Source organism: Schistocerca cancellata, chromosome 4, assembly GCF_023864275.1.
Source record: "Schistocerca cancellata isolate TAMUIC-IGC-003103 chromosome 4, iqSchCanc2.1, whole genome shotgun sequence".
Classification (NCBI taxonomy): Eukaryota; Metazoa; Arthropoda; class Insecta; order Orthoptera; family Acrididae; genus Schistocerca; species Schistocerca cancellata.
The window spans coordinates 753,110,285-753,123,176 of record NC_064629.1 but is presented as its reverse complement, the minus strand read 5'-3'; the positions used below and the strand labels follow the sequence as shown (position 1 = coordinate 753,123,176).

Sequence of the window (12,892 nt, the reverse complement as noted above, 5' to 3'; positions counted from 1 at the left end):
TCCTGTCTCTCTCACTATTCAGTCTCCTCCTCACCTAACTCCTGTCTCTCTCACTATCCCGTCTCCTCCTCACCTAACTCCTGTCTCTCTCACTATCCCGTCTCCTCCTCACCTAACTCCTCTCCTCCTCACTATACTGTCTCCTCCTCACTATACTGTCTCCTCACTATACTGTCTCCTCCTCACTATACTGTCTCCTCACCTTACCCCTCTCCTCCTTCTCATTCCTCCTCCTCCTCCTCCTCCTCCTCCTCCTCCTCCTCATCCTCTCTCCTGCCTCCTGACCCTCCCCTCTCTCGCCTCCTGATACTCACTTGATCATGCACCCTCCTCCTTACCCTCACCTGTTCACTCCTCCCTCTCCTCTCCTCCTGGCCCTCACCTGTTCACTCCTCCCTCTCCTCTCCTCCTGGCCCTCACCTGTTCACTCCTCCCTCTCCTCTCCTCCTGGCCCTCACCTGTTCTCCTCCCCTTCCTCTCTCCTACTGACCCTCACCTGTTCTCCTCCCCTTCCTCTCTCCTACTGACTCTCACCATTCTCCTCACCTTTTCAGCTCCTTTCCTCACTGTCCCGTCTCTTCTCCTCAAACTCCCGTCTCTTCTCCTCAAACTCCCGTCTCTTCTCCTCAAACTCCCGTCTCTTCTCCTCAAACTCCCGTCTCTTCTCCTCAAACTCCCGTCTCTTCTCCTCAAACTCCCGTCTCTTCTCCTCAAACTCCTGTCTCCTCTCCTCAAACTCCCGTCTCTTCTCCTCAAACTCCCGTCTCTTCTCCTCAAACTCCCGTCTCCTCTTCTCAAACTCCCTCTTCTCCTCACTGTCCCATCTCTTCTCTTCACTCCCATCTCTTCTCCTCACTGTCCCATCTTCTCACTTCACCCTTCCATCTCGCCACATCTTCGTCACTCTCCCATCTTTTCACTTCACCCTTCCATCTCGCCACATCCTCCTCACTCTCCTCCTCACACCTTCGCCCCCCACCCCCCTGTGGATCCGTGGATTAGAATAGGCCCGAGGTATTCCTGTCTGTCGACCAAACGGAGTCTCACACCTTTCGACCTTTATGTGATGGTCGCCTGTAGGGTTTGACCTCTATTTTTCAAAATTTTCCCGAAGAGTGAGCCAATTGGGGAAGGGCGCCTTGCGTGCTGCATAGTATCCATCATGTGCTGAGACCTCTCGCATCCTTCGCTGATGTGGATCTGCACTTCCGCTCATTCTCCAGCTGTCGGGCGAGGTCACCCTCCTGGGTGCATTTTCCTCCATCCTCTGTGTAGTATCACTTTCGACGATAATGGACTTCTTAGCTCGTTTGTGCCTGATATCCAGCATGGTAGGCAGTCTGTTGTGGTGGGGCGGCCATGTACCTTGTTGGTTGTAGCCTCCTGACCACACAGGGGTCGCTCTGCTGATGCCTGCGCCGTTAACTCCCCATGTATGCCAAGGAGTAGATGCCTGTCACCATGGGGCATCGGGACTCCTGGCAATGGCCATCCTGCCAGGTGGCCTTTGCTGTGGCTGGGTGGCACCTGTGGGGAGGGCCCCTGGTCGGAGTGGGTGGCATCAGGGTGGATGACACACCATGAAGCGTAGTACGTCATATGTTGCTGGAGGGTTTGTCCAAAATGCGGTCAGGGTCAGTCTTGATCAAAACAGCATCCTTTGCCCAGTCACGGGCAGTACTAGCCTGTGACAAGCTTGGGGATGTTTCTGTTTCCATCACGCCCCATAAGAGCTTAAATATGGTCCAGGGTATCATATTTCACAGGGGCCTTCTTTTGCTGTCTGATAATGAACTGCGCGCCAATTTAGAGCAGCAAGGTATCCATTTTGTCCAGCGCATCCACCATGGTCCGAGAGATAATCAGGTTGCCACCGGTGACTTCATCTTGGCCTCCAAGGGTGATACATTACCTGAGAAGGTCAAGATGATGATCTACTGTTGTGATGTAAAGCCGTATATCCCTCCCCCGATGTGGTGCTTTAAATGCTGGAAGTTTGGCCATATGTCTTCCCACTGTACTTCCAACGTCACCTGTAGGGATTGTGGACATCCTTCACATCCCAATACTCCGTCTGCCCCACCTCCCATCTGTGTCAACTGCAGAGAGCACCATTCGCCTTGCTCGCCAGACTGCAGAATTTTGCAGAAAGAAAGAAAAATAATGGAATACAAGACCCTGGACCGACTGATCTACACTGAGGCTAAGAGAAAATATGAGAGGGTACATCCTGTGCATTTGACGTCAACCTACACTGTCACTACAATAACGGTTCTACCATCTTCTGTTCCGCCGCGTACAGTTGGATCTCAGAGCAGTCAGACTCCACCTGTCACCTTGTGGTGGTGGTGGGGGTGGGTGGGGCACTTCCCTCCCTGTTGCTCCTGCACAGTGTACTTCAGGAGCACACCCCCCCCCCCCCCCCCCCCAACCATTGGGGACATCAGTCCCCACTTCTCAGCTGGATAAGCGTAAGTCTTCTTCAGCTCCTCTTGCCAGGAAGGGATCCCTTGGGTAACTCCATTCCCAGGTTCCAACCAGTGGCTGAAGCAACCACCTGGTTGTAGGGCTTCGTGGTCATCCTCAGCCCCTGAGACTGAATCAGTGAAGCCCTCCCAGCCGGGCAAACCTAAGGAGTAGCGAGAGAAACCTAAAAAGAAAAAGACCGCCAAGAACCAAGGCACTGTGGTGACACCCACACTACCAGTACCTACGAGCTCCATGTCTGAGAATGAGTTGGAGATTCTGGCCTAGATGTTGCTGGGCCCTCAGACATAATGGATGTTGATTGCACAGGTGCTCATCTGGTGGTAGCAGGTGACACTGAGGTGTAGACTGCCTCATTGAGTGTTTCATACCCTCCCAGTCTCATGATCACGTAATCCTCCAGTGGAATTGTGGCGGTTTTTTCCACCACCTGGCTGAGCTATGGCAACTGTTAAGCTTTGCACCTGCTTTCTGCATTGCTCTTCAGGAAACCTAGTTCCAGGCAATGCGGTCCCCTGCCCTCCGAGGCTGTAAGGGATATTACAGGAACTGTATCAACTATAATAGAGTGTCAGGTGGAGTTTGTGTCTCTATGTCCTGAACTCAGTATGTATTGAATCTGTGCCCCTTCAAACTCCTCTTGAAGCTGAGGCTGTCAGATTAAGTACAATGCAGGAAATAACTGTCTGCAATATATATCTTCCTCCACATGGTGCAGTACCCCTGAATGTATTAACTGCACTGATTGATCAACTCTCTAAACCTTTCCTACTTTTGGGAGATTTTAACACGCATAACCCGTTGTGGGGTGGCACCATGCTTACCAGCCTAGGTAGGGAGGTCGAAAATTTACTGTCACAAATCAACCTCTGCCTCTTAAATACAGGTGCCCCCACACATTTCAGTGTGGCATATGGCACATATTCGGCCATTGAGCTCTTGGTTTGCAGTCCTGGCCTCCTCCCATCTATCCATTGGAGAGCACATTATGAGCTGTGTGGTAGTGACCACTTCCCCATCTTCCTGTTGCTACCACGCCGTCATGCCATGGATGGCTACACAGATGGGCTTTAAACAAGGCAGACTTGGAAGCCTTCATGTCTGCTGTCACTGTCGAATCTCCCACACATGGTACCATTGATGTTGTTCTTGAGCAGGTCACTACAACGATCATTTCTGTTGCAGAAAACGCGATACCTCATTCTTTAGTGTGCCCCTGGCAAAGGTCAGTCCCTTGTAACTGAGGCAATTAGAGAGCATCTGCGAGCTCTACAGTGACATAAGCGGCACCCTTCCCTAGAGCACTTAATAGCCTTTAAGCAACTCCGTGCCCGCGTTCACCAACTTATAAAACAACGGAAACAGGAGTGCTGGGAGAGGTACGTCTCGTCCATTGGGTGCCGTGCGTCACCTTCCCAAGTACGGGAGAAGATCAGATGTCGTTTTGGGTACCAGACCTTAACAGGTGCCTGTGGCATTAACATCAATGATGCGTTATCTACCGCTGCAAACATGATTACCGAGCACTTTGCTGAACACTATACTCGAGCCTCTTCATCACAGAAGGAAAGTCCTATCTTTCACAACATGCCACAGTGAACCATATAATGCCCCATTTACAGAGTGGGAGCTGCTCAGTGCCCTTGCATATTGCCCAGACACATCTCCTGGGGTGGATCGGATCCACAATCAGATGATTAAACATCTCTCGTCTGACTACAAGTGACATCTACTCGTCATCTTCAACTCGATCTGGTGCAATGGCATCTTTCCATCACAATGGCGGGAGAGCACCAACATTCTGGTGCTCAAACGCGGTCAAAACCTGCTTGATGTGGATAGCTACCGGCCCATCAGACTCACCAGTTTCTTTGTAAGCTGCTGGAACGTATGGTGTGTCGGCGGTTGGGTTGGGTCCTGGAGTCACGTGGCCTACTAGCTCCCATGTCAGGACGGCTTCCGTCAAGGTCGCTCTACCACTGATAATCTTGTATCCCTTGAGTCTGCCATCTGAACAGCCTTTTCCACACACCAGCACCTGGTTGCTGTCTTTTTGACTTGCATAAAGCATGCGACACGATCTGGTGACATCATATCCTTGCCACATTGTATGAGTGGGGTCTCTGGGGCCTGCTCCCGATTTTTATCCAAAACTTCCTGTTGCTCCATATTTTCTGTGTTCAAGTCAGTGCCCCCAATAGTTATCCCTGTATCCAGGAGAATGGCATTCTGCGGGGCTCTGTATTGAGTGTGTCTCTATTTTTAGTGGCTATTAACAGTCTAGCAGCAGCTGTAGGGCCTTTGATGTCACCTTCTCTGTATGCGGATGACTTCTGCATTTCGTACTGCTCCTCCAGTACTGGTGTTGCTGAGCGGTTCCTACTGGGAGCCATTCACAAGGTGCAGTCATGGGCTGTAGCCCACAGCTTGCAGTTTCCATCCGCATAGTCGTGTGTCATGCATTTATGTCGGCATTGCACCGTTCATCCAGAAGCAGAACTTTACCTTAATGGCGATCCACTCACTGTAGTGGAGACATATCGATTCTTAGGACTAGTTTTCGACGCCCGATTGACTTGGCTGCCTCACCTTCATCAGCTTAAGTGGAAGGGCTGGCAGCACCTCAATGCTGCCCGAGCAACACCAACTGGGGTGCAGATCGCTCTATGCTGCTGCAGCTCTACAGAGTCCTTGTTCAATCCCACCTTGACTATGGGAGTCTGGTTTATGGTTCGGCAGCACCCTCAGTGCTGCATTTACTCGACCCAGTGCACCACTGTGGCGTTCGCCTAGCGACGGGAGCTTTTAGAACGAGTCTGGTGACGAGTGTCCTGGTGGAGGCCGGAAACCCTCTATTGAAGTTAGGTGTGCACAACTGCTCGCCAGTTACTTTGCACATGTTCGTAGTTCTGCACATCTGAATTACTGTCTCCTTTTCCTGCCCATGACGGTTCATCACCCGCATCGGTGGCCCGGGTCAGGGCTTATGATTGCGGTTCGCGTCCGGTCCCTTCTGTGTGAACTGGGGTCCTTTCCGTTACCACCTCTCCTCGAGGTCCATTCATGTACACCTCCGTGGTGTACACTTAAGCCGCAAATTCTTCTGGACTTTTCACATGGCCCTAAATTCTGCATTAACCCTGTGGCTCTCTGCTATCATTTCCTCTCGATTCTCGTCATGTGCCGGAGCCATGAAGTGGTTTACACTGACAGCTCGATGGCTCACGGTCACGTGGGCTTTGTGTATGTTGATGGAGGACATATTGAACAGCATTCCTTGCCCTATGGCTGCAGTGTTTTCACTCCAGAGATGGCGGCCATGTCTCGTGCTCTTGAGCACATCCCCTCATGCCCTGGCGAGTCATTTCTCCTGTGTACTGATTCCTTGAGCAGCCTACAAGCTATCGACCAGTGCTACCCTCGCCATCCTTTGGTAGCATCCATTCAGGAGTCCATGTATGCCCTGGAACGGTCCCGTCATTCAGTGGTGTTTGTGTGGACCTCGGGACACGTCAGAATCCCAGGCAACGAACTTGCCGACAAGCTATGCAGAAACTGCTACTGGAGATGGGCATCTCCGAAACTGACCTGCATTCTTATGCCGCAGGGTTTTTCAGCTTTGGGAGACGGAATGGCAGAACAGTACGCACAGCAAACTGCGTGTCATTGGAGACTACGAATGTGTGGAAGTCTTCCATGCGGCCCTCTCGCAGGGAATCAGTTGTCCCCTGCTGGCTCTGCATTGGGCATACGTGGCTAATGCATGGTTACCTCTTCCGTTGCGAGGACCTCCTCAGTGTTGCTGTGGCTCACAAATGACGGTTGTCCACCTCTTGCTGGACTGCACACTTTTAGCCACTCTGCGGCGGACTTTTAACTTTCCCAGCACCCTACCTTCGGTGTTGGGCGACAATGCCTCAACAGCAGCTTTAGTTTTTTCCTTGCCTGCTCCTATTGCCATCCCCACCCCTTTCTCTTTCCTAACATGTGCAGCATGCATCTTTCTCCAGCACTTATATCACTTCTGTCTTCCTCCTCTTATCCCTGCTACTTTCCTCTCACCATTTCCTACTCAACTTTATTTGCCTTTCATCATCCATTTACCACTTCCTTTCTCTGTTTGCTGCTCACTCTCATCACTCTTTGCTCTATTCCTCACGTGGGATATGACAGTTCCCTGTTACATTTTGCTTTTCTCTACTAATTTTATATCTTAGATGTGGGATAAGTTTTCTTATTTATCTTCTATTTCAAATACACCTTTCTTCTCTTCTTTCATACCTATTTCATTCCATTTGTACAATTCTGTAGTCTTGATAGCTCTTGATTTATTGGGGACTGTGAAGGTGAGTGAGAGGTGGAATAGAATTATTTGTGATTTCTCAGTAAACTGTATGTGTGATGTGGTACTTAATTGTTGGAAATTATTGTTTTAGGTTGGTTGTGCAACTATTAAAGAAGATAAAGAAGCTTTTGCACTGATATCAGTTTCACCGACAGAAGTAAGAGACCTAGACTTTGCAAATGATGCTTGTAAAGTTTTAGCAACCATTTCTACAAAGTTAGAAAGGGGAACTATATCACACAATGAGAGGAGGTCAGTAGCTGATTACTACTTTATCCGTAACTTGTCTTCTTGCCACTTTGTTATAACATTTATATTGGGTGCTGATAAATCTGCTTTTTTGGCCAGTATTTTATCTGACTATTTCTAGTCAGCATATTGCTTGCTTAATATTGCATTAGTGTGGTCTTGTATTTTTTATGGCATGGAACTTTTATGTATAACTTATTACCTGTTTACAGTCATCACTTGTTCATTTTATATTTATGTATATTTATGGTATTTTTGCCCATTGTCCTTCATCCCTTTGGAGACAAGTTGTTAATCCTGAAACTGAAAGTACTTTTTCTCTGCAGACCTTAAATTTGTGATATCTATTCAAGAAAAGAACCTTGTGCAAATATGAACAACCATCAGCTGTATAATAGAATGACGACAATGAAAATTTGTGCTGGACTGGGACGCGAACCCGGATTTGCTTATCTCGAGCGGTCACCTTAAAATTAGGCTATCTGAGCATGATTTAACGGCCGGACCCAAACTTCCATACGTCATGAACCATGTGCCTACAACTTGGACTCGTACATCCATTATGTATATTCCTGTACAGGCAAGACATTTTACTTGAAAGGCGCTTGCCTGATGTCGACGGATAAATACAATATTACAGTGACTGTGTTATTCTGAATTACGTCCAAAGGAACATTGCATTGTAATTTAGAATAACACAGGTACTGCAGTATTGTATTTATCCACCGACACCAGGCAAGCATCTTTCAAGTAAAATATCTCACTGGTGCTAGAATACACACAATGGATAGATGAGTACAGGTTGTAGGCATTTGGTCGACAACATATAGAAGTCTGGGTGTGGCCATGTCGCGTTTGGATAGCCTAATGGTAAGGCGACTGTTCACGATAAGTGGGAAATCTGAGTTTGAGTCCCGGTCCGGCACAAATTTTCGTTGTTGTCATTCCATTATACAGGTGATGGTTGTCCATATGTGTGATTGCAAATACATTTCATTTATTTTCTAAAGGCTGCAGTTGCTACTGTGCGTGTTCATTGCCCGAAGGAACATTGCATCGTAATTCAGAATAACACAGGCACTGCAGTATCATATATAATGTTTCAGTAGTTATCTTCTGTACTTTTCCCATTATAATAGTGACATTCCCCATGAAAGTAGTTGTCGCCTCTTAAGTTACTTGATATGGGCTAGTTTTAGTCTAAAGGTGCAATTTTTGTGTTGTTACTATCACACTGCATGGTTTTACCCATCTCTCACACCCACACAGTCATCACATTACACTATGCACTGAATTTTCATGAATTGTTTTGCCCGTTCGTATTGAAACACTTCATGACACCTCTTGCCTCAGATTTCCCAATTCACATGATGGGAAATAGGAAAGAGTGTGAGGAGAAGGATAGACAGTGGGGGAACCAAGGACCATGCTGTGGTGGGGTTGCTTGTGTGCCTCAGTGATACAGATAGCTATACCATACGTGCAACCATAATGGAGACGTATCTGTTGAGATGTCAGACAAATGTGTGGTTCCTGAAGAGGGGAGAAGTCTTTTCAGCTTTTACAGGGATAAAAGCCTGGATAATTGATGGATGGCCTTGTAACATCAGCCAAAATGGCCTTGCTGTGCTGACACTGTGAATGGCTGAAAGGAAGTAGAAACTACAGCCATAATTTTTCCAGCAGCCTTGCAGATCCATTGCATGGTTAAATGATGATGGCATCCTCTTGGGTAAAATATTCTGGAGGTAAAATAGTCCCCCATTTGAATCTCCAGGCGGGGACTACTAGGAAGGATTTCGGGATTTCGTTATCAGGAGAAACAAAAGTGGCATTCTGTGGAATGTAGCATGAAATGTTAGATCTCTTAGTTGGGCAAGTAGGTTAGAAAAGCTAAAAAGGGTAATGGATATGTTGAAGTGAGGTATAATAGGGATTAGTGAAGTTCAGTGGCAAGAGGAACAGGGCTTCTGGTCAGGAGAGTACAGGATTATAAATATAAAATCAAATAAGAGTAATACAGGAGTAGCTCTGATAATGAATAAGAAGATGGGAATGCATGTAAGCTACTATGAACAGCACACTGAAGACATTATTGTAGCCAAGATAGGCATGAAACCCACACCCACCACAGTAGTATGAGTATATATGACAACTAGATCTGCAAATGATGAAGATATGGAATATATTGAAGAAATGTATGATGATGAGATAAAAGAAATTATTTACGTAGTTAAGGGAGATGAAAATTTGTGGTGAGAGACTATAATTCAGTATTAGGAAAATGAAGAGAAGGAAAGTAGTAGGTAAATATTGCCTGTAGTGAAAAAATGAAGAAAAGTTGCCTGGTAGAATTTGGCACAGAGCGTAATTTAATCATTGCTAACACTTGGTTTGAAAATTGTGAAAGAGGATTGTGTACACGAAATAGGCCTGTGGAATCTGGAAGGCTTCAGATTGATTAAAGAATGGTAAGACAGAGATTTTGGAAACACATTTTAGACCGTAAGACATTTCTGGGGTGGATGTACCTCAGTTTATTGGTTATGAACAGTAGATTGTTGTTTTATGATCTTCAGTACAAAGACTTGTTTGATGCAGCTCTGCAGCTGTGCAGGCGTCGTCATCTCTGAATAACTACTGCAGCTGTACATCCTTCTGAATCTACTTACTGTATTCATCTTTTGGTCTCCCCCTATGATTTTTACCCCCTTCACTTCCCTCTAGTACTAAGTTTGTGATTCCCTTGATGTTTCAGAATGTGTCCTACCAACCAATCCCTTCTTCTAGTAGATTGCAACATAAACTTATTTTCTCCCCAATTCTGTTTAGTGCCTCTCCATTAGTTACATGAAATACCCCTGTAATCTTCAGCATTCTTCTGTAGCACCACATTTCAAGAACTTCTATTCTTTTGTTGTCTGAACTGTGTATTGTCTGTGTTTCACTTCTGTACAAGCACTTTCAGAAAAAGCTTCCTAACACTTATGTCTGAGTTCTTTGCTAGCAAATTTCTCTTCTTCATAAACACTTTTCCTACCACTGCCAGTCTACATTTTATATCCTCTGTACTTCGGCCATCATCAGTCATTTTGCTGTCCAAATAGGAAAACTCTTCTACTGCATTTAGTGTCTCATTAGCTATTCCAATTTCCTCTGCATTGCGTGTTTTAACTTGACTGTATTTCATTAGCCTTGTCTTGTTTTGTTGATATTCATCTTATATCCTGCTTTCAAGACACTGTCCCTTCCGTTCAAATGCTCTTCCAAGCCTTTAGCTGTTTCTGACAGTATTACAATGTCATCAACAAACCTCAGAGTTTTTATTTCTTCTCCATGGATTTTGATTCCTCCTCCAAATTTTTCTTTGGTTTCCTTTACAGCTTGCTCAGTGTCTGGATTGAGTGACATCGGTTACTGTCTCTCACTCCCTTCTCAACCACTGCTTCCCTTTTATGTTCTTCGACTCTTGTAACTACCATATGGTTTCTGTACGAGTTGTAAATAGCCTTGCGCTCCCTGCATTTTACCACTGCTACTTTCAGAATTTCAAAGGAAATATTCCAGTCAACATTGTAAAAAAGCTTTCTCCGAGTCTATAAATGCTATAAACATAATTTGCCTGTCTGTAACCTATATTGTAAAATGAGTGATAGGGTCAGTATTGTCTCACATGTTCCTACATTTCTCCCAAATCCAAACTTATCTTCCCCAAGGTTGGCTTCTACTAGTTTTTCCAATCTTCTGTAAAGAATTTGTGTTAGCATTTTGCAGCCATGGCTTACTTATGCAATAATTCAGTAATATTCACACCTGTCAGCACCTGCTTTCTTTAGAGTTGGAATTCTGATATCCTTCTTGATATTTTAAAGTATTTTGCTTGTCTGATACATCTTGCACACCACGTGGAAGAGTTTTGTCGTGACTGGCTCTCCCAAGCCTATCAGTAGCTCTGATGAAATGTCATCTACTTCAAGGGCCTTTTTTCAACTTAGGTCTTTCACTGCTCTATAAATTCTTCTCACAGTGTTATATCTTCCATCTCACCTTCATTTACATCTTCTTCCCTTTCTATAATATTGCTGTCAAGTTCATATCCCTTGTATAGACAATCTATACACTGCTTCCACCTTTCAGCTCTCCCTTCTTTGCTTAGGACTGGTTTTCCATCTAAGCTCTTGAAATATTCATACAACTGCTTCTCTTTTCTCTCAAGCCCTCTTTAATTTTCCTGTTGGCAGTATCGATCTTTCTCCTAGTGAAATATGCTTCTAAATCCTTACATGTGTCCTCTAGCCAGTCCTGCTTAGCTGCTTTGCACTTCCTATTTGAGACTGACAGGTAGCAGAAAATGGATAGAGGACAGATGTAAGGATATAAAAGTATATATTACTAGGGGAAAGACAGGTATTGCCTACAAGACAATTAAAGAAGCCTTTGGAGAAAAGAAAGGCTACTGTATGAATATCAAGAGCTCAGATGGAAACCCAGTACTAAGGAAAGACGGTATGGCTGAAATATGGAAGGAATTTTTTAGAGGGGCTATACAAGGGAGATGACCTTGAAGGCAGTATTGTAGAAAGGGAAGGGTACATAGATGAAGATGAGATGAGAGATGTGATAATACTAGAAAATTCTTCAGAACACTGAAGACAGGTTAATGAAAGGCAAACCTACTTTTATAGCATTTGCAGACTTAGAGAATGCTTTTGACAATGTTGACTGGAATACTCATTCAAATTATAAAGGTGTCAGGGATAAAATACAGGAAGTGAAAGGCTAAATTAAACTTGTACAGAGATCAGATGGCAGTTATAAGAGTCAATGGGCATGAAAGGGAAGCAATGGTTAAGAATGGAGTGACACAGGTTTGTAGCCTATAACCAATGTTATTCAATCTTTCTGTTGAGCAAGCAGTAAAGTAAACCCGGAGAAGAAATAAAAACTCTGAGGATTGCCAGTGACATTGTAATTCTATCAGAGGCAGCAAAAGACTTGGAAGAGCAGTTGAACAGAAGGGATGGTGTCTTGAAAGGAGGATGTAAGATGAACATCAACAAAAGCAAACCACGGATAATGAAATGTACTCAAACTGGGCGATGCTGAGAGAAAGTAGTAGATGCGTTGTGTTGTTTGGGCAGGAAAATAACTGATGATGGTCAAAGTAGAGAGGATATAAAATGTAGATAGGCAATGGCAAGAAAAGTGATCTGAAGAGAAATCTGTTAACATGACATATAGATTTAAGTCTTAGGAAGTCTTCTCTTAATATATTTGTCTGGAGTGTAGTCATATATGGAAGTGAAACATGGAAGAGAAACAGTTTAGACAAGAAGAGAATAGAAGCTTTTGAAATATGGTGCTACAGAAGAATGCTGAAGATTACATGAGTAGATTGAGTAACTAATGAGGTGGTGCTGAATATAATTGGGAAGAAAAGGAATTTGTGGCACAACTTGACTAAAAGAAGAGATCGTTTGATAGGACACATTCTGAGACATCAAGGTATACCAATTTAGTATTGGGGGAAGTGTGCAGTCTTTGGACTTAAGACCACAACATCATCATCTTGCAAAGGAAGTTAGTGCCACGCGATGGGGCATATGCCAAATGGTACTAGAAAGTATATATGTAAAATGGTTGCATTATTTCCAGGTTATGCCTCTATTCATATAATGTTGTATGTTTAATTACCATAGTTACTATACACAATGAAAAATATTTTGTATATATTTTATTTTAATTTTGTGAAAGACAGCCAGTTTTCTTCCCGTAATTTTTTAGTTTGGTTGGGCATTTCTTATGTACAAT

The 12,892-nt window shown here is 44.8% G+C and overlaps 1 protein-coding gene across 1 annotated transcript in view; it reads left to right on the top strand.

The window, feature by feature from the left end:
* LOC126184403 (inositol 1,4,5-trisphosphate receptor) overlaps positions 1-12,892 on the top strand; it is a 372,462-nt gene that overhangs the window by 67,654 nt on the left and 291,916 nt on the right. Inside the window, exon 10 of the mRNA XM_049926787.1 lies at positions 6,924-7,084. Coding sequence (XP_049782744.1) covers positions 6,924-7,084 — 161 coding nt within the window. The remainder of the gene's footprint in view (positions 1-6,923; positions 7,085-12,892) is intronic.